Source organism: Thermobia domestica, chromosome 2 (assembly GCF_964235325.1).
Source record: "Thermobia domestica chromosome 2, izTheDome1.hap1.1, whole genome shotgun sequence".
NCBI classification, from domain to species: domain Eukaryota; kingdom Metazoa; phylum Arthropoda; class Insecta; order Zygentoma; family Lepismatidae; genus Thermobia; species Thermobia domestica.
The window spans coordinates 237,661,339-237,683,307 of NC_137455.1; the positions used below are offsets into that span (position 1 = coordinate 237,661,339).

A 21,969-nucleotide genomic window follows, 5' to 3' on the forward strand; every position below is an offset into this window, starting at 1 on the left:
CTGGTCGATATGAAATATTGATGTCGCCGTGGCACCCGACCGAAACATATGATTTTAAACAAGATGTTATGCCAGGAAAACGCCCCTTTTGCATAAGTGGTTTGTTGAATTTCCGTGGCTAGCATATTCTAGAAAGTTGCGATGGGGATTGTGCAAGCAGTGTGTTCTTTTTCCATCTCCGGTAAAAAGAGGATTGCAAGGGTCTTTTATACTAACACCGTTTAGAAAATACAATGATTCTTTTGCATCTGCTCGACAACACGAACAATCTGAATGGCATCGGGCGTCCATAGAACGTGCTCAGTTATTTTTGAATGTTATGTCTACGAAAAGTTTGCCCATTGATTTGAAAATTGATGAAGCGGCTCGAAGCAAGTTGAGGAAAACCGAAAAAAAAGATGTCATCAATCATTGAGACAATTGTCTTTTGTGCGACACATGATTTGTCTTTACGAGGAAAGAATGCTAGATATGGCAATTTCTACGATCTTCTCCAATTTAAAGTTGATTTACGAGATATAACATTAAAGCAACACTTTGAAACTGCTGCTTAAAATGCAAAATACTTATCTGTGCAGACTCAAAATGAATTGATATCAGTTGCAGACAAGCACTTTATATAAACAATATATAAAGCCTAAAATTGTTTCTTCCCACTATTATAGAGTGCTTGCAGATGAGACAGCTGATATTGGGGATGTAGAACAATTGTCTCTAGGTATTCGGTTTTATGACACTGTTGAAAATCAGATGCGAGAAATTTTCGTAGGTTTCATTCCATTAGGAGAGTTAAACGTCGCATATATTGCTAGAATAATTTTAAAAGCATTGGAAGAACGTGGATTATCTTAGGGTGAACTTGTAGGGCAGGGTTTCGATGGTTGTTCCACCATGGCTGGATGTAGTAACGGTGTATAAGCATCACACAAGCTTAATCTTGTCGTTAATAAGGTATGTTCCGTTTCTTACATACGAAACAGTGGATACTATCGAAGAAATCACAATTTTCTTTCGCGAGAGCCCATTAAGAAGAAAAAATATTCCAAATATCCCACTTCTTTCTGAAACCCGCTGGACTTCCAAATACAGGAGCATCAGAAAATTTTCTGAACATTTCATAGAATTAGTTTGCGCGTTAGAAGAACTGTCAATAAATTCTACAGTTTCTGAAACTAGAAGCAATGCTTATCGTCTTTTTTGTGCAGGAACAACAGGAGCCTTTATTGTTTCTTTGTCAGTTATCAGTCAATATTCCTCGTACCTTGAGCCAGTAGCATAAATTTTGCAAGGAGTTCAGTTGAACTTAATGGCGGCAAAATCACACATTTCGGAGTTGATTTCTATGTTCAAAGAGCAGAGAGGTACAGCTGAAATTACATTTCATTCGATCTTCGAAAAGTGTATTCGTGTTGCTGATGAACTGAATATTCAGCTGTCAGTTCCCAGATTTGCATCTCGACAAGTTCATCGTGCTAATCCTCCATACACAAATGCGGAAGAATATTATCGGCGAACCATATTTATACCGTACATAGATTCTTTGTTACAGTCGCTAAACAATAGATTTTCGGAAAAACATAGTCCAGGCTTTTCACTCTTCACACTGCATCCCCGTGAAATAAAAAACACCTCTAAACTACAATTCATGAAGATGATGGACGAAATAAATGAAATTTATGAATTTGACAATTTGCTTCCTCAAGATGAATGCTGGTACGATTTATGGAAACACAGAAATCTAGATGCAGACAGTTTAGAGATTTACTCTCTCTTTTTGATTTGATGGATCATGCCACATTTTATCCGGCAATAATGCAAGGAATACAAGTAATGGTCACCCTCCCCGTTACAACATGTAGTGTTGAGAGAAGTTTTAGCAACCTAAGACGTGTGAAAACGTGGTTACGGTCAAGTATCTCTGAAGAAAGATTGACAGGATTGTGTATGATGAGTCTCCATCGGGAACTTAAAAATAAAACACAATTCATATCAGACGTGTTGGATGCTTTTGGGAAAGAACCAAGGCGTATGCAATTCTTGTTCAAGAAGTAGACCTAGGTATATGGCATGTAATAATGCTTATCTATATATATAGATTTTTTATGTGCACTTTCCTTTATATTGTGTGTTCGCTTTTTTAAATAAATATAATTTGATTGTTCTGCGTTTTGTAAAGCGGTTACAGAAGAAAGAAAGATTTTGTGCATTTTGTGTGAACTTTATGAAACAAGACAAGGAATTGTTTCTACCTGGTGGCTTTGTTATTTACAAACACGAAGATGACGACGTTTTTATCTTATTAAATCTGCTCTTTTCCTGTTTGGTAAGTAAAACCGTAATATTTTCGTAAATACATTTTTGCATGTGTTATTTTTTTAATTTTTCTATTTATGTGAAATGATTAGGTTCTGATTTTCATGCACAAAAAATATTTTCTTGTATTTATCGAGATCCCGAGAGCAGTCTCGTTGTTGCATGACTTCGCAAAGGACTGATAAATAAACATCAAGAAACACAGTACTGTTATAAAGTTTTCTCTATTTGGATTGGTTTATTCTGAGTTTAGTGTCCCTTACAGCCCCGAGTTGAGATGTGGACCTAAAGCTTCATATGGGATGCAAACTTCATGAGCTCAACTTCTACCGGGAATCTAACTCGAATTTCCCACACCAAAGGCATGTACGGTAGCAACATAGTCACGAACATGCATTCTTTCTTTCCCTCTCTCTCTCTCTGTCTCCCCTTGATTCTTTCAACGTTTGAGATGTTTAAAACAGGAATTATTATGAAGTATTAAGGAGGGAACATACGATTCTGTCTTGGGAAAGTTCTTCTAAAGTCAACATAATATATGTACTTGCATGATTTCCTAATTATAATATTGTGATTTTGTTTTCTATATATATATATATATATATATATATATATATATATATATATATGTGTGTGTGTGTGTGTGTGTGTTTGTGTGTGTGTGTGTATTGGCGTTTGTTCTTGACCCCCCTGCGAAAGTTTCTTGCGACGCCCATGAGGATTCGCACAGTACAGCAACTGAAACCCCAAAATCCGCCCCAACGCTTTGAGTTTGGCTTTCAGTTTCGGCACTGATGGAAGTGGACGATATGTGGCCATGGGGTATTCTGTAGACGGATGAGGTGCATTTTATACTAGAAGGGGCAGTGAACACTCAAAACTGTCGGGTAGCCCCGCGTGGCGTAGTCGCTAACGCTCTCGCCCTTGGTGCGAGCGGTCCTGGATTCGATTGCCGGCGGGGCCACTCCGTCGAAAAAGTGTAACAGCTTTCTCAGGCCAGCCATCTTGAATGAGATTTTTCCTAGGTTTCCCTCATTCACACCAGGCAAATGCCGGGTTGGTACCTAACATAATGGTCTCAAGCCGCTTCCTTCCTAACCCCATTCTGTCTTCCTTTCCTTTCCCAGGATAGTGTGCTCGCCGAGGGACGTCATCCCTCATATACGTGACGACAGCCCAGAACTCTAATACCTAACATAACCTAATCAAAACTATCGGGTATGGGGCTAGAATAATCCACATGTTGTGTACGAACAGCCATTACACTCTGCGTACGTAACTATGTGGTGTGGATTCACAGGAACGTTCGTTTATTGGCCCATTTTGTTTGAGGAGATGATACCCCAAGGAGTTGTCACCTGTACCGTGACATTGGCACCCTATAGGGACCTTTTAGTGCGACATGTGATTCCTACGTTATAGACACGAAACTGTTTGAAGACGACTGTTTTCATGTAAGACGGCACAACACCGCACATCGGTCGCTACGTGAAAGATCTGCTTCCTGAAACCTTCGCTGCTGAGCTGCTGATCGCATCATTTTCCGAGGTTTTCCAGATACGTGGCCAGCAAAATCTCCATATGACTTCTGGCTGTGGGAATATCTGAAAGTTCGGGCCTACCAGAGAAATGTCCAGTCGTTGACGGATCTCAAGGACAGCATAAGGCAACATGTCGCAACAATTCTTCCAGAACTTCTGCGAACAATTGTTGCGCACGCCATTTTGCGGATGCAACATGTCGTGGATTTGTCTGGTGGCCACATGGAACATGTTATGTAAATTGGTCACTGTAACCACAAACGTTAATAAAGTCATTCCCATTGCACCTTTTGTTACCATTAGATGGAAATAAAGTTTCACCTTTTGTTACCCTGATATTGTTCCTAAAATTGTTCCCTTTGCGCCATTTTTTACAATCCCCTGCCTCTCACCTTGTTTGCAATATATTTATCTCGCATCTTTGGCTTCTTCGAGCTAGATAATCGTCTTATCCATACATTCAGGACAATTTCCACGTGCGTGTTACCTGTACAACGCCACATTTTAGTCTGGTGGCGGAAAATAGAACTAATAATTTTTACAGCGTATCTCATTAGCATATTTATCAAATTTCAATGTAATACGTTGATTAAACCTCGCGTTGGACCGCCGTGTAACCACCCTGTTTATTAATTTATTAAATGCACAAATACCTCGAATTTTCCTCCAAGCACTAAATTGTCAGGTTGTCTTCTTTGTTGAGATCTCACTACAGAAATTTCTGGGTAGTCTTCTTTCACATGTGACACACCTTGAAACTCTCCTTCTAATTTCAAGTTGTCGCTGTAACGTCGAACTTCTGCTCGCTCGGCTCGAGTTTCCTTGTACTCTTCTTTGGTGGTGGATGTATCAACGAGTAACTCACCTTCTAGTTTAGTCCAGGTATTGCGTCTTATAAGTCGCGGTCGCTCTGTTTGTTGCCCCTTGAACTCAGTCTGGGATGTTGTGACTCCTACAGAGGAAAATTTATAAATAAATCTCGGATTCAAAATAACTCTTTATATTAGAATGGCATTTGAATTAATGGAAAACATCCAGCACTGTTGGAACCTCTTTTAATATTTTAATCTAAAAATTACTGACTTGTACTTAACTATACAAACCCATAATAGATTATAGGCCCCGTTATGCCCAGTAGGCTATTGAATATATGTGATAAATATAACGAAACAAATATGAAAAGATATTAAAATCAGAAACTGGAAACAAACGGAAGAATCTCGAAGACACACATAGATACATTATCTGCTGTAAATTTACGGTTAGTTGACCTTGAATCAAGCAGGGATACTTCGCGCCGGATATAAGCACTTTGTAAAATGATATTCCGCTGGACCCAAAACATAAAGTAAATGGGGGCATGTTTGAAATTGGGGGTGGCCACTGACACGTTAGTGCAAAAGACAATCACTTCATTCATTTATGTTGCGGATCCAGGTTAAATGCCAACGTTGCATTTTCATTTAACATTGGGCACAGAAAGAGTGTTCATCCCAAACAGCTCGTCCGATTAAAAAAAAATCCTTCACTTTAGATTGAAAATATCATATTTGGAGATGCTTTTCCCTCTTACACTTTGTTGTAACTCTGAAAATAAAGGAGTTACCCTATGTCAGGAGTCTTTTGAGACACCACACACACACACACACACACACATATATATATATATATATATATATATATATATATATATATATCGGGTGAGCCATTTTTCTTGACATATTCAGTAACTTTTAATGTAAGGACAACAAGCGCTGAAACTTTGTACGTTCTAGATATCGATAGAAAGATATTGTTTGAAATACTCCGAAATACTACCAGGATAACAGTGTTGCCAATATAAAACTTTATTTTTCTGAAAAGTCACTACGTCAAGTTACATATTTCAAATAACATATCAAACGAAAACTTACAATATTACTCTTATTACTTTATGTTGCAAAGTAAGAAAGATACAGTATCACAAATATCCACATTTTAGAGACATCTACAGTACTAATAACTGAGATGAGACGAAAGGGTAATACACTTCTGAAGTATCTTAATACTATGGTCATGATGTAACGGATTTCGAATGAATTGCAACAAAGTTACAAAATGATGAAAATTTGACTTTTTCAAAACCCTCTATTTGGAAAAATTGCTTAGAGAAGTATGTGAAATGCAGATCTGCCAGTATACGTTTACATACGGTTATGCAAATTATGCAGTTTAAATGTGTCATTATCATAGCGTTTGCTATATTTATTATTCGCTTTTATATATTAAATAAAGTAATAAGGTATCTATGCAATTAGTATGTGAAACATGTCGTATCTTCGAATTTCATTTTGGGGGTGCGGTGGCTCAGTGGTAGAGCGTTCACCTCCGGTGCTTGGGGTCTCTGGTTCAATCCCAGCTCGCATCGTGTGGACTTTGTGGTGGACAAACACCGTGCTTGTGGGTTTTGTCGAGATTTCCTCGTTTCCTCCTATTTTCTTCATTTCTTATCATCACCATCTTCTTTAGTCTAACCGGCATAATCGTGGGAGGTAAAACTTAAAGATTTCACTTTCATTTTTTTTTCGAATTTCATTTTAAAGATTAGGTTAAGTGAAATTTTACTAGTTTTATTTTAAAGGCCAACATTAGAAAAATTCAGAGTACATAGCCCAGTCAATGAAGGTAAAAATAAGCTAGATGTCGGAAGTAATTCCCGGAGAGCTGAATTTTTTCCTGTTGATAGACTATGATGAGACATGTAATTTCCCAAAAGTCCCCGGTTCTCCCCCTTGTGCTTTACCCCCAGCCCCCCTTAAAGGTGAATTTGCCGTCTCTCAGAAAATTAGCCATAACTCCGAAACCAGTGGAGCAAATGCTTCGCAATTTGTTTTTATTTTCTTTCTCTGATGTTAAGCTTCAAAAAAGGCGTCTTTTATTTTTCTCGAGAAATGTATAGTTTCGTGGCAATTGTGTCTTAAAAAGAAAACAACAGTTTTTTGGTGGGAAAAATTTCCTTTATTTTTTTTTCTACGAGGTAAAGTAAAAAAATATTTCAAATGGAAGTTTTAGATCGAAGTTTAAGCTTTAAAACGAGGTATATTATGGTAGTATTTATTTGACACATAACGAAGAAAAAAAAAATAACAAAAATGTGCTGGTGTAATCCGACGAAATAGTAGTCAGCTCAGAAATCTTAGTAAGAGCACAGAAGAGTTATGTACAATTTTTTACCCGATAAACTTAATTTGGATGAAAGGTATAAAGAAGCAACCTGGCTGGAATGGGCTTATGAACATTATTTGCAGCACTAAGCATTCTTCTGAATCTACATGTGTTATACCATTTATAAACCAAATAATATGTCTACCATTTATTCTGCTTTATATTTTGCTGCAGATCAATGTAGAAAAAGAAATCAATCTTGCATTGCTACTTTTGACCAACCATTGTATCTGAAAGCAACAGAAATCGTAGAAAGGTCAGATCCTAATAGTGACTTATCAAAGGTTATTCTTAGGTTAGGTGGATTTCTCCTTTTAATGTCTTATATGGGATCAGTGGGCCGCATAATGGAAGGAAGTGGCTTACAAAATCTATGGGAAACTGTTTATGGTTCGGCAACAGTTAATCACATGTTAAGTGGGCATGCATATTCTAGAGGAATAAGAGCTTATTGTTTAACTGCAGCGTCTCTCATTACGGTAATGAGAGAAGAATATCCAAAGATTCAAGAGGACTGCAAGAAATTGGAAGACATATGTCAGCAGCTTATTGACAAGGAACTGGATTTCGAGCAAATTAACCTGGATGATGAAGTTACAGAAACTGTTTTAAACATTGAAACAAATTTTGAAGAGAAAAAAATCTGACAGGACAGCAAAGCTTTGGCTAAATCTAATTAAGTGCATAGATCTTATGTTGAAATTTATATTTGCAGAAAGAACTGGCAACTGCAACATGCACAAGAGTACAGTAATAGACATGCTTCCATACTTCTATGCTGGAGGCCACTTGCCCTATGCTAAATCCGTGCATTTATATGCTCAGCAAATGTTGAAACTCGAATCTAAACTATCAAAAGAAGAATACGAATTATTTACTAAACAAGGTTATTTTACCGTTTGCAGGAATGGGAAATGTTGGTCGGGAACTTGGACAGACATGATAATAGAACAATGCTTAATGCGTCCAATGAAAGCGGTGGGAGGTCTGACGCATGGAAGAGGAATAAAAGATAGTATTTTGTCAAAATGGATTCACGGAACACCCTACTGTTTAAAGATACAAGAAGCCTTAGATAAATTTGCAGGAACAGCCTTAAATTTTACTGAACAGCGTGTTGAACTGCGGGAATCACGGAAAGAAAGAGATCACAAGGATATTGAGAAATTTACATTTTGGCTGAGACAGCACAACCCTTTTCCCAAGCTTTCAGGGGATCTCGTGTCTTTACATTCCGGTTTTGTGTCAAATGATAGTGCTAACAGTGATAAAGCTTATGAAGTGGGTTTGGCAGCTATGGAAAAAATGAATGGTAAGAGTTTTGAAGAGCTAAAATTGAAAAGAAAAGACATGGTAATTACTCAAGCCAGTCACAAGTCTGTATCGGTTCGATCATTAAAAGTGAACATAAACCCACAACAGCTTTTTAATAGAATTTTATGTGTATTTGGCAGCCCCAATAAACTGAGATGTATTTGGAATATGAATTGTCTTCTGTACCTCCATCGATTTTTGATGATACTTATCTTCGGAAAGGAACTAAATCGTCTATAGTTAAAGCATTTTCAGAAGGAATCGTTGAGCAACCATGCTTAGAAGATGCTGGGATAGTTATCAATGGAGGTTTCCTTCTTCATTACGTTTCATGGCCTAAGGATGCTACATATGGAGATACTGTTAGGAACTATTGCTCATTTGTACTGTCCAAGTATGGAAATAATTGTACGGTGGTGTTCGATGGTTATCCAGAAGAGGCGACTACGAAAGATGAAGAACACCAAAGGAGGACACTGAAATATTCCTCATGCGAAATACAGTTCGACGAAAATACTAAATGTGTCGTATAAAAAGAACTTTTTCTTTCTAACAGAAAGAACAAAAAGAAATTAATTGAATGCACATGTAAAGAGTTGGAAAAGGTTGGATTAGCAGCAGTTATAGCTGAAGAAGATGCTGATAATAAAATTGTAAGAACTGGAATTGACAAACTTGATACCTTTTCCAGAGTGATTGTTGTTGGAAATGACACGGACATCTTAATATTGCATTAGCACCAGAGAAGAGACCCATTTTCTTTCGAAAAGATGTTGGGGGAAAGAACCCGTCAAGCACTTGTTTTGATATCGATAAATTGAAAAGATCCAACAAAAATATAGACAAACTTCTCCTTTTTGCCCATGCTATTTCTGGCTGTGATACAGCTTCGTCATTTTTTGGAATTGGGAAAACAAAAGCAGTTGAATTAATTCACAAAAAAGAAAAACAGAGGCAAAATGTGAGGCAGAATGTTTCCTGCAACAAGATGCATCAAAATATACTCTTGTCGAGAATGGAGAAAAGTTTGTTCTTTCAATGTACGGGCTAAGTAAATATTCAACTTTAAATGAAGCTCGTTATTTCAGATTTACAAGACCAACTGCAAAGGCTTCTTTGAAGTCAAACTTTGATTTAGCTAAATTACCACCGACCTCAGCAGCGTGTCGTCAGCACCTGTTCAGAGTGTACTTACAGGTGCAATTGTGGTTAGGGAACAAACTTAATCCTACTGATTGGGGTTGGAAACATGAATATATCAAAGAAAGTGTTGGAAAAAGAAGAGTCTTAAGACCGATACTAAGTATGAAACCTTTTGCTCCTGATGACCTCCTAGCAATAATTTCATGCTCTTGCAAGGCAGCATGTGGAGATTATTGTCGCTGCAGAATATCTGTCTTTACTTGTTTAGCTATGTGTAAGCACTCTAATGGGTTATCATGCAACAATGTACCTCAATACAATGAAGATTTTGAAGATCAATTACACGAATAAACTGGCTTTATTTTAAAATGAATATTAGAAAACATTGCACACAGTATTCTTAGGATATAGTGGTGGGTGGGTGGTCCATGATGCTGTTCTTGTTATGAATTTATTTAAAAGTATAGAAATTAAAATAAAATCACAATATAAGAAAGCTTCCAGTTGTTGCCAGTCCGGGACACGGCGGGTCCATAGGTGGTGGATAATAGAAAGCCCAATATAAGGGTAGGGAATAGTCCTCTCGAACCAAAACTGGCATTTTCTGATCTTATTCCTACGAGGCTTGAAGCAAATTCTTATGACGTTCAAAGCTACATTACTCAGCTCTGGCTTTACGTACTGTGACAATTTATACCTCATTTTAAAGCTTAGACTTCGATCTAAAACTTTCATTTGAAACATTTTTTTACTTTACCTCGTAGAAAAAAATTAAAGGGAATTTTTCCCACCAAAAAAAAAATGTTTTCTCTTTAAGACGCAATTGCCACGAAACTATACATTTCTCGAGAAAAATAAAAGATACCTGTTTTGTAGCTTAACATTAGAGAAAGAAAAAAAAAAATTCGAAGCATTTGCTCCACTGGTTTCGGAGTTATGACTAATTTTCTGAGAGACGGCAAATTCACCTTTAAGGGGGGCTGGGGAAAAGCACAAGGGGGAGAACCGGGGACTTTTGGGAAATTACATGTCTCATCATAGTCTACCAATAGGAAAAAATTTAGCTCTCCGGGAATTTGTTCCGACACAAAACCTATTTTGACTGGGCTAACATCAGAAACATATCATACAGCGACGGAGGTTGAGAGGTCATTGAACTTATAGCTCAGTTTGTGTAAAACTATGAATTCTAAACAAACCAGAGAATCAAAGTAGACTAGGTTCCTGTATAGGAGAAGAATACGTGGCTTTGCCATTGCTTTTACAATACAGTTTGTTATATTGGCTTTATAGATACGTTCGTCTTGGTTTTCCCTATTGTTTCAGATTTGTCATGCCTTCTGTAAACCTCTTGAACATCATGTACTCTCTTTAAAATTAGTAAATTAACCATTAGTATGGCAATATTCCTTCTGACATCTAGTACCAACGGAGATACAAATATTTTGTCCGTTTTAGCAGACTCCTGTGCAATCTTGAGTATATTTCAGTGATCATGACAGAAACAGGGATTATCATACTCTGACTAGCATGGAAATAGATACTTTAGGTATATTGTATTAATCTAATTTTACATTGAATTCACGCGTATTCTTCTGTCACATGGTAATATTAATGAAATTAAATGTTTGGCTAGTAGGTTGACAGAAAAGAACTGATAGCGGAAAAGTTGGCCACCAGGAGGCAGTAGGCAGAGACCTTTCTGACAAGTGGGAACTACAACAACATAAGGAGTTTCACCAAACTTTTTAGGATTTAAATAACTTTAAAATATAAATCATTAATGTAGTATACATCAAATTGCAGTAAATGAGTAGGAAATACAGGTTGCAGGCAGGTCCGTGCTGGAACAGTAACGAGGGCGGTGGACAAGTCTACTAAAAGGGCGCCTATACAAACGTGAATACATATATATATATATATATATATATAGGGTGTTTTAGATAAAACGTACAGTGCTTATAAATCCGAAACGGCTGAGAATAAAAAGATGAAACAAAAACTGAGATAGGAAAATGTCATAGGGCGCATCACATGGTGTTGTTGTGGTGACTAACAGGGCCCTCCTTCAAGGGGGCCCAGGGGCCAACTTCAAATTTTCAAATAGGAACATGTATTGATTCATACCTCATTCAATAGTACTGGAAAAACGAAACAACTTTTGTAGGAAACAATTTTCGATTTGGGCCACCGTTTTTAAATGGCCGCAAAAAGTGGGTCCTATATCAGATAAAACGTCCAGTGCTTATAAATCCGAAATGGCTGAGAATAAAAAGATAAAACAAAAACTGAGATAGGAAAATGTCATAGGGCGCATGACATGGTGTTGTCGTAGTGACCCACAGGGCCCTCCTTCAAGGGGGCCCAGGGGCCAACTTCAAATTTTCAAATGGGAACTTGTATTGAATCATACCTCATTCAATAGTCCTTGAAATACGAAACAACTTTTGTAGGAAACAATTTTCGATTTGGGGCACCGTTTTCAAAATGGCCGCAAAAAGTCCTGTATCAGTTTGAAGTTGGCACCTAGGCCCCCTTCACTGAGTTTCCTGAGGGTCACCACAATAGCACCACTTGATATGCTTTATCATCGTTTCTATCTCAGTTTTTGTTTCATCTCTCTATTATCAGCCGTTTCTGATTTAGGCTTATAAGCACTGGACATTTTATCTGATACAGAACCCACTTTTTGCGGCCATTTTGAAAACGGTGGCCCAAATCGAAAATGGTTTCCTACAAAATTGTTTCGTTTTTCAAGTACTATTGAATGAAGTAGGATTCAATACGTGTTCCCATTTGAAAATTTGAAGTTGGCCCCTGGGCCCCCTTGAAGGAGGGCCCTGAGGGTCACCACAACAACACCATATGATGTGCCCTATGACATTTTCCTATCTCAGTTTTTGTTTCATCTTTTTATTCTCAGCCGTTTCGGATTTATAAGCACCGGACGTTTTATCTGATATAGGACCCACTTTTTGCGGCCATTTAAAAACGGTGGCCCAAATCGAAAATTGTTTCCTACAAAAGTTGTTTCGTTTTTCAAGTACTATTGAATGAGGTATGATTCAATACGTGTTCCTATTTGAAAATTAGAAGTTGGCCCCTGGGCCCCCTTGAAGGAGGGCCCTGTTAGTCACCACAACAACACCATGTGATGCGCCCTATGACATTTTCCTATCTCAGTTTTTGTTTCATCTTTTTATTCTCAGCCGTTTCGGATTTATAAGCACTGGACGTTTTATCTGAAACACCCTGTATATATATATGGGTGCAACTTTATATCAAAATCACCAAAATTATTTTAAGAACGTAAATAGTTAAACTGTGTAAACCTCGAAATCCTTCTTACTAGAGAAAAACTATTTAGTTCCTGTGATAACATTTTTCTCAAACAAAATGAAACTAAATTATCAAGAACAAAGGGTTCTATGGACACAGGAAGTTCAATGCCGCCTTCACCAAAGTTCTGCATTGATTTCTGTTCTTAGCCAACTGCATCCAGTTTTTACTTTATATTTCTATTTCTTCGAGATTCGTCTTAATATTGTCGTCCCATCTGCGCCTCGGTCTTCCTAATGTTTTTTTTTTTTTTATTTCTATTTGGATTTCCAGTTAAAACTTTTAAAGCGTTCTTTTTTTTTTTTTTTTTTTTCATTTTGGCTACAAGACCTTCCCATCTGAGCTTCCTAGACTTGATGACGCTAACAATGTTTGGTAAATGTTATAAATTATGCAATTCCTAGTAATGATGTTTCCGCCATTCCTCATTCCTGTTCATTTTGGAGTCCGAATATTCGTCTCAGAATCTTGTTTTCAAATATTTTCAGTTTACATTCTTCCCTCAGAGTAAACGACCTTATTTCGCAACAATACAGCACAACAGGCATGGTTATCGTTTTAAGTATTTTAAGTTCCAGACTCCTCGACAGAGTTCGCGACAACAAAGCAAAAATTTAACTGAGTAATAACACGAAATCCTTGCCTTCAGTCGACATCAAATTTCTTCGTGATTATGGTTTTGGTCTGTTAATAATGATCCTAGATATTCGAAAATACATACTTTGTCTAAAGTATTATTTGGTATTTTAAGCATCCATAATTTGCAGTATTACGATCCCAACGAACTTCCATTTTTAATTTTCTCTGCATTTACTTCTAAGCCCATATTAATGCAAGCACTAATTAAGATTTCTGCATTTATTTCTATTGTTCTATCATCCCTTATTATATTTACATCATCAGCATACGTCATAACCTGGTAAATACCATTTAGTTGTAAGACCTGATTACTGTCTTTGATTTTCCTTATAGCATTCTCCAGAACTAAGTTAAATAATAATGGCTACAACGCATCTCGTTGATTCAGACCATTCTCGTGAACAAGGATTTCTCTTTTCGGACCATACTTTGGGATTCATTTAAACATATCTTAATTTATCTAACGTTTTCGCTACTCCAAAGTCTGTAAGGGTGCTATAGAATGTTTTTCTCCTAACCAAGTCCTAGGCCTTTCTAAAATCAACAAATAATTGATGTACCGGAATATTGTATTCCCATTTCTTTTCGACTATTAGTCTAATGGTAAAATATCTGGTCGATAATTGATCGATTTCACCTAAATCCTTACTGATAATCTCCAATAATTTCATCTGCGTATGAAGTCAATCTTGCTAATAGAATGTTTAAGAGGAGTTATAGGATGTTAACAGAAGAGGAATGTTCGATAGATATTACAATCAATTTTGTTGCTTTTCTTGTGAATTGGAATAATTATTGGTTCTTCTCACTCTTGTGGCAATTCCTCCTTGTTCCAGATAAGGAGAATGGGTTTGTGTATCTTATTCCACAATTTTTCCAATCCAGCTAAAATTAAATCAGCAAGAACTTCGTCTACACCGGTAGATTTGTGTTTCTTTAATTTTTTTAATAGCGATTTCTATTTCTGTTTGGTTAGGTTCTGGAATATACGGTCATGCTGTATGCATTTCACTTTCTCCACAAACACTGTTTTTTGCTGTGTGTTAAACAAATCGCCAAAGAAATGTTTCCATCTATTCAAGATGCTCTGTATAAGTGATAATTGTTCCGTCGGTGTTCTTTCTTGACTTCGTTGATGCTCCTATAGATATTCCGATTTTTTTTTTTTTGTTTTTGTTTTCACTATTATCTTCAAGTTACTTAATTTTAGCTTTCAAAAATTAAGGCAAACCAAAACTGGTCCCCATCATAGTCTCATATTTCATTTATTTTTTTTATATGAGATCTACATGCAATATTATTAGACCCATATTTTTTTCTTTTTGCTGAAAAAAAAATTCCTTCGATATACAGCCTTCCAAAATGGCTGCCCTCCTCTCGGATTGCTCTAAAAACTGAAAAACATGTCAAATTAAAAATTTTATTGTAGAGAAACGCAATCCGCATAATCGCAATAGCAGGAAGAGTATAAAGTTGTGTTTCAGTGGGGGGCCAAAATTTGTCTATTGGTCCAATAGGAATCGCGCAATTCACTCGTAATGTTGCCAGCTTTGGTGAAATTTTTGCTAACTTCAAACTTTTTTTTTTCTGTCCTCACGAGCAATATCAACCATCTGCTTCTAGCATCGAAATCTACTCCATAAGGTCTCTTGAAAATGTAAAGAACTTACGTTTCTGATTATTACATCCCACGTCATAAAATAATGAAAAGCTGAACATGTCATTAAGACGCCATGTTTGGACGCCATTTTCTCAAAAAAAACCACCTTTTAAAAATCTGAATTTTTTACATGTATTGGAGAAGTACCTAAGTATTTAATATCCATTAACCGTTCATGCGGCTGCAACCCCTAAAATTCGCAATTAATTATTGAAATTTCGATTTTTGTACCTGGAATGTAAATATTTCCTATGGGCATTTAGATCCTATACACAAGGCGATTTGAAGGGGAGTATGAAAATTTTGAGAGATGAATCCTGACATCAAATCCAGTAGAAAAGTTTTTATAAAGATGAGTCGAATTCCGTTTCGTTTTCGAGTCACTGGGTTTCCAACTCGGGACCCAAAATCGGCTCGGGACAATGGAAAATAAAATATATATTCCCCTTTCAGAACTATGTGTTAAAGTTTTGATAAAGTTCAGAAAGTTGATTTGTATCAATATGATGATTTTTACGTGCGTTGCAATTCGGTTGACAGTGTTGCCAACTTGGTAGAACTTTTATTTGTTTCCAAATGACACGTGGATTTTATTTATTATTTGGTATTCATTAATGATTGTAAACATTACATGAAGCACAATTTTTCCCACATCACCACAATTTTCGAAAACTTATATGTATTTCATTTAAAGGTTTTATCTCGTGCGTTATTGATAGTTTGCAACATTAAGATTGCAACATTAAGTATGAAATTCACTTGATGTTTGCCATCATTAGTAAATCCAAAATGTCGAATAAAAACTACGTCTGTGTAAGTTGTAATAATAATAATAATAATAATAATAATAATAATAATAATAATAATAATAATAATAATAATAATAATAATAATAATAATAATAATAATAATAAAAAGAACAAAATGTATTTTCTTTATTATTGCAAAACGTCCCGTAACACTACACATCAAGTTCGAACTTGCTCAAGAAGTTCTGCTGCAACCACGAAACAGTTTTATTACGTTATTCGGTGTCGTGAACATCGTCCTAGTGTTCTCTGGAACCATGAAAACTGTTTTCACTGGTAACATAACATTGTAGTGCACTAGTTACAGTGTTTGTATAAATAACCCCAATGGAGAAGTCCTATTGCAGCATTGTATTAAATGTGTTGATTATTCTAAAAGGCATGAGATAATTGTGTACAGAAAGAATTCTTGACAAAAAAAAATATCTTGCGGTAAAATATATGTATTGTGTACAGCGCGTCTGCCAAAACGTAGTATTAGGTGAGAATGGTTATTTCTGTAAAGGGTACTTTGAATATTTACCGTGAATAACGTGTAAGTTTTACATGTAAGTTTTCGAAAACTGTGGTGATTTGGGGAAAATTGTGCTTCACGTGAGGTTTACAACCATTAATGAATACCAAATATCAAATAAAATCCACGTGTCATTTGGAAACAAATAAAAGTTCTACCAAGTTGGTAACACTGTCAACCGAATTGCAACGCACGTAAAAATCATCATATTGATACAAATCAACTTTCTGAACTTTATTAAAGCTTTAACACATAGTTTCTGATTTAACGCGAAATATGTATTTTATTTTCTATTGTCCCGAGCCGATTTTGGGTCCCGAGTTGGAAACCCTGTAGCTCGAAAACGAAGAGGAATTCGACTCATGTTTATAGGAACTTTTCTACTGGATTTGATGTCAGGATTCATCTTTCAAAATTTTCATACTCCCCTTCAAATCGCCTTGTGTATAGGACCTAAATGCCCATAGGAAATATTTACATTCCAGGTACAAAAATCGAAATTTCAATAATTAATTGCGAATGTTAGGGGCTGCAGCCGCATGAATGGTTAATGGATATTAAATACTTAGGTACTTCTCCAATACATGTAAAAAATTCAGATTTTTAAAAGGTGGGGTTTTTGAGAAAATGGCGTCCAAACATGGCGTCTTAATGACATCTTTAGCTTTTCATCATGCTATAACGTGGGATGTAATAATCAGAAACGTAAGTTCTTTACATTTTCAAGACACCTTATGGAGTAGATTTCGATGCTAGAAGCAGATGGTTGATATTGCTCGTGAGGACAGAAAAAGAATGTTTGAAGTTAGCAAAAATTTCACCAAAGTTGGCAACATTGCGAGTGAATTGCGCGATTCCTATTGGACCAATAGACAAATTTTGGCCCCCCACTGAAACATATAACTTTATACTCTTCCTGCTATTGCGATTATGCGGATTGCGTTTCTCTACAATAATTTTTTTAATTTGACATGTTTTTCAGTTTTTAGAGCAATCCGAGAGGAGGGCAGCCATTTTGGAAGGCTGTATATCGAAGAAATTTTTTTTTTCAGCAAAAAGAGAAAGTATGGGTCTAATAATTTTGTATGTAGTTTCTTATTTCAAAAAATAAACTTAATCTGAGACAGTCGTGTGGATCACCCTGGACGATTGGAAATGGAATCACTCAATATAGCAATCATTATAATTACTTCATAGAGGAAAGGGGGCAAAGCGGACCACTTAACTTCAAAGGCCTCAAATGGCAACTAAAATTAAGACTAGGAAACCAAAATTTTGAGGAAATATTTTATGATTATTAAACTTTCAAATAACAATACAATAGTAACGAGATTTGCATATACGTAAATGATATTGCTTAATTACTGAACTACTGCAATTTATTCACTTTGCCCCACCGGTCGGGCAAAGCGGATCATGATAGTGGGGCAATGTGAATAAGCAAAAACTCATACATTAAAAGTCAGGGTTTAATACAGATATTCAAAATAGAATTTGTATAGAAGAAAAATATATCTGTACACAGTCTAAGATAATAAAAGAATGACACCTAAATGAACAGCTTCACATACCAGAAGATTAAAATGTTTAATATTTTGTGAGTATTAGCCTAACACATTTAAATATAGAATTAAGTCTAGACAAAGCTTGCATACACATGATCCCTAAATATGTTTAGAAAGCTCAAGTCCATAGAAGTCTTCTTTCTTATCAAGTAGGCATCCAGTATCTAGTTTCTTTCAATCTATAGTAACCCTAGTGAGTACAATCTACGTAATAGCAAACAGATTGAAAAAAAAAAAATAATAAGGCTTAGGGCTGAAAATAATATCACATCACACGCTTGGTTTGCACAGATCACAAATGTAAATGTCTTGTCCCTCATAATCGGTACAGTTTTCGTGAAACCATGACAGACAAATAGAACATTGAATCCTGTCTTCATTAGGTGGATCTGAATAATATTCATGACGAACTTGCATTGGTAACTACCGTCTCCTTCTGGTGATTTTGAATGTTTTTTCTTTATAATTCCAGATGTACTTGGTAGATCTATAGCCGCAGATAAAACATTTTTTCTTGCAGGAGAACCTTGAATGTTATATTTCCTTCTTTTCTCTAGTAGTTCCTTTACGGAAGTTGCACTAGCACTTGGTTCGGTAGACCTAGTAGACTTGCTATACTTCTTTGCACTCTTCTGTTTTAAAGATTCCTTGATAGGGGTACTCGTTAGTTCCTCTGCAAGTAGAGACCTCGAGCTTCTGCTGACAACTTTTGTTACGACAGTTTGAGGCAGTGGACGAATACCACGTGGTAGAATTGGAGAACTATCCATACTACCAACCTTCTGAGCATTATTTGTCGTATCGTTTAGGTTTTCTGTAGATCTACACGTAGTGAAGTCATCCTCTTCTGCAATGTCAGTAATGGCAGGTCCTGAAGCTTCAGCTGGCATAAAATCGTCTCCAAATACTGTAGGGTTGAAGGGCATGATACCGGTAGCTTGAAAGCCGCTTACTGCGTTCTTCAAGGTGCATGCACGCATATAAGTATTCCCAAACAATGAGGCTATTTCGTACTGAGTTATAGACCTACCTGGATGTCCCTTCTGCCACAGGTCAATGGTAATTTCAAAATAAGTGCTCTGAGATCCAAACATGGAACGATCTAAGGGTTGTACTTTGTGTGTGGTGTGGGGGGGGGGGGGAAAGACAGCATAACCAGAAAGTTTGGACTTGCATATTCGATGGCTTCTAAAGAAATATGCAATTTATGATTATCAAGTAAAATCAAAATTGGATTTTCTTTCGTTGGCCTGGTGTGTGAAACAAAATGTTTTAACCACAGCACAAAAATCTTAGTTGTCCAACCATTATCTGAACACCACCCCACTGTTCCTGGAGGAGCACCATCCAAAATTCTTTCAGGAAGACGCTTGCGAGCAACTATTAGACTAGGTGGTACAAAATTTCCAGAAGCACCGCAACAACAAATGGCTGTAACTAATTGACCCTTCTCACTAGGACTAATACAACCTATTTGTAGCTTTCCTTTGGCACTTATCACTTTTGGAGGCTTCGATGATGATGTTCTAATGCCTGTCTCATCGACATTGTAGATGTTTGTCGGGTTAAAATTGTGTTTTTCCAGTAAGTTCATTAACAATGTGTAAAATCTGTTGTGTAGATTCCCAGTTGAAACTTCGAGTTCGAGCAATGCTGGTAGATTGTGGAACGCAGAGAGACAATTAAGGATGTCTTTCAAGAAATCCTTTAACCCAAGCTTTCCCAGCTTTAGGCGCCTTAAACGGATGATGTAGCTTGTTTCTGTCAGTAAATGCATACGCTAACTGAGGTAAATCTGACATCGTTACATCAAGGAACACTTGATCAACTTTGAGAATGTACTCCAGTAAAGAATATTCTAGCCTTTCAGAAAATACCGTACGAAATCTTCCTAATTTATTTGAAGTGCTACCTGATTTTACATGTCGATACAAGGTCGCGTATGGGATATTATATTTGGAGGACGCTGATCGAATAGATGACTCCTTGGCCCCTTTAATGGCATTCCTCATCATTTTCTCAGACCAATTTGCTTGCGTACTTTTTCTTCGATACGAACCATCTGGAAAGACACAGTTATAAATAATAAGTCACTTTATATTTGGATAGAACTGAATACATATAAAAGCGAGATAAATGCAGAAAATTAACTAAGTTTAGTAATCTTTGGACTTTCATTTCTGAGTTGATAACAGTCTGAATATGTGTGTAAAAATTGAAACAAATCGGTGGCGTTGAACAGGTTCAAAATGCTATATCATAATTTTATTAAAGTAACCACACAAATTTTTACTGTGTACCTCTAGTGTTGAAAACTGAAGGTATATTAATGTATAACTCTATATTGAATATGGCTGTAAATTGAAGCAAATCGGTTAAGTGCTCGTCGGTATAAAAAAATTAGTTCCAAATTTTAACTGGAAAGTCACATTTTATTAAAATAGTGTAATACTTGCGTCTGAATTGAAAATATATTGTATGGTCATCCATGGGCGTCGGTATAGGGGGTTCTAGAGTCGTGTTTCCACCCCGAAATATATGACATACTATGTATGTCTGTATTTAATATGCTGTCATACACTATAGGTCACTCATTGGCTAAGCAGAAAATACTTTTTCTCAACCCCCTCTCCGAACAAAATTTCACCGTACGCCACTGTAGTTACTAGTACTGAACATGTATCTAACATTTTAAGTAAATCGATTCGATTGAAGTAGGCAAAAAGTAGATAAAGAAAGAAACAAAGAACTGAAGTTAATTATTTAAGTTAATTTTAAAAGATGTAAAATCAAATTAATAGTTTCTTAACAGTGGTATAGAATTACATAGTTTAATATAGGATAAGTTGCGTTAATAGCCGCTGCGATTATTTAACCGAACTTCTATCCTAACCCAACTAACTACTACAACTACTGATGTTACTCTACTACGACTACCGCTACCATTACTATTACTACTACTATGTTTCTGATCGGCGAGTATTAACGGAACAAATTCCTTAATATGAATTTCAATATTCAATTTAGCTGTGTTGCAACGTATACGTATCGTCAATACCACATTTAATGCCAAACAAATGTTCTAAAACAGTACTGCAGTATGCTTGGGGCAAAGTGAATCCCTATTCGCTTTGTCCCTTCTAAAATTATTCTCTTTGCCCCACAGTACCACATGAGACAAAAGACTGTCTACAGCATATGGACGACGTATTTACGATAATTCTCAAACATGATAACAAAGGTAAGATCCCACCCTGTCCATGCATAGTGTGTTCGCAAACATTCTACGGTATAGTAAGAAAAGATTTCTAAATCCTTACCTCTTGATTTTTTTTTTTTTAGCAAAATGCTTATTTTCTTTTCTTCTCCTCTCACGTCGAAACAACACGTACACACAAAACAGTAACGTCCTTCTCTTCTTGCACTAGTGATGTCATAAACTGGGGCAAACATTTCCTGCCCTCTGTTTTCAGTTGACTGTAAATTGCGTTATTCGCTTTGCCTCATATATCTACTTTGCCCTCCTCTCCTCTATCTCTGAAACGGTCTGAGATATCAAATTTTTGCAAACGACATTAAGTTATTTATATCTAGTGAAAACCATTTATGTAATTAGATGCGATATTTATCTAAACACTTTCTCCAAATAAAGTCCTTTGAAAATAAGTTAAATTTTCAGTTGTAACTTTGCTTCTACTTTTCCGTATGGTGACCGTAGTATTCAACACTAAAATGCTTTGAATCTGCATTGCCTCGTCTATCGTACTTGAATTGTTGCTGTTGCAGACCACCAAAATCTGGTTGTTTACCAATGTTCCTAATACATTAGTTTGCAACACTTAACAAGTGTGACATTGTTTTTGTGTAACATGTAGATTTGAAATATGTAATACGTTGACGTAGTACTATTTGAAAAATACAACTTTAT

The 21,969-nt window shown here is 36.3% G+C and overlaps 1 protein-coding gene across 1 annotated transcript in view; it reads right to left on the reverse strand.

Moving 5' to 3' along the window:
- Positions 1–21,969, reverse strand: part of LOC145678408 (uncharacterized) — a 397,255-nt gene that overhangs the window by 74,417 nt on the left and 300,869 nt on the right. The window contains exon 5 of the mRNA XM_081748524.1: positions 4,508–4,806. Coding sequence (XP_081604650.1) covers positions 4,508–4,806 — 299 coding nt within the window. The remainder of the gene's footprint in view (positions 1–4,507; positions 4,807–21,969) is intronic.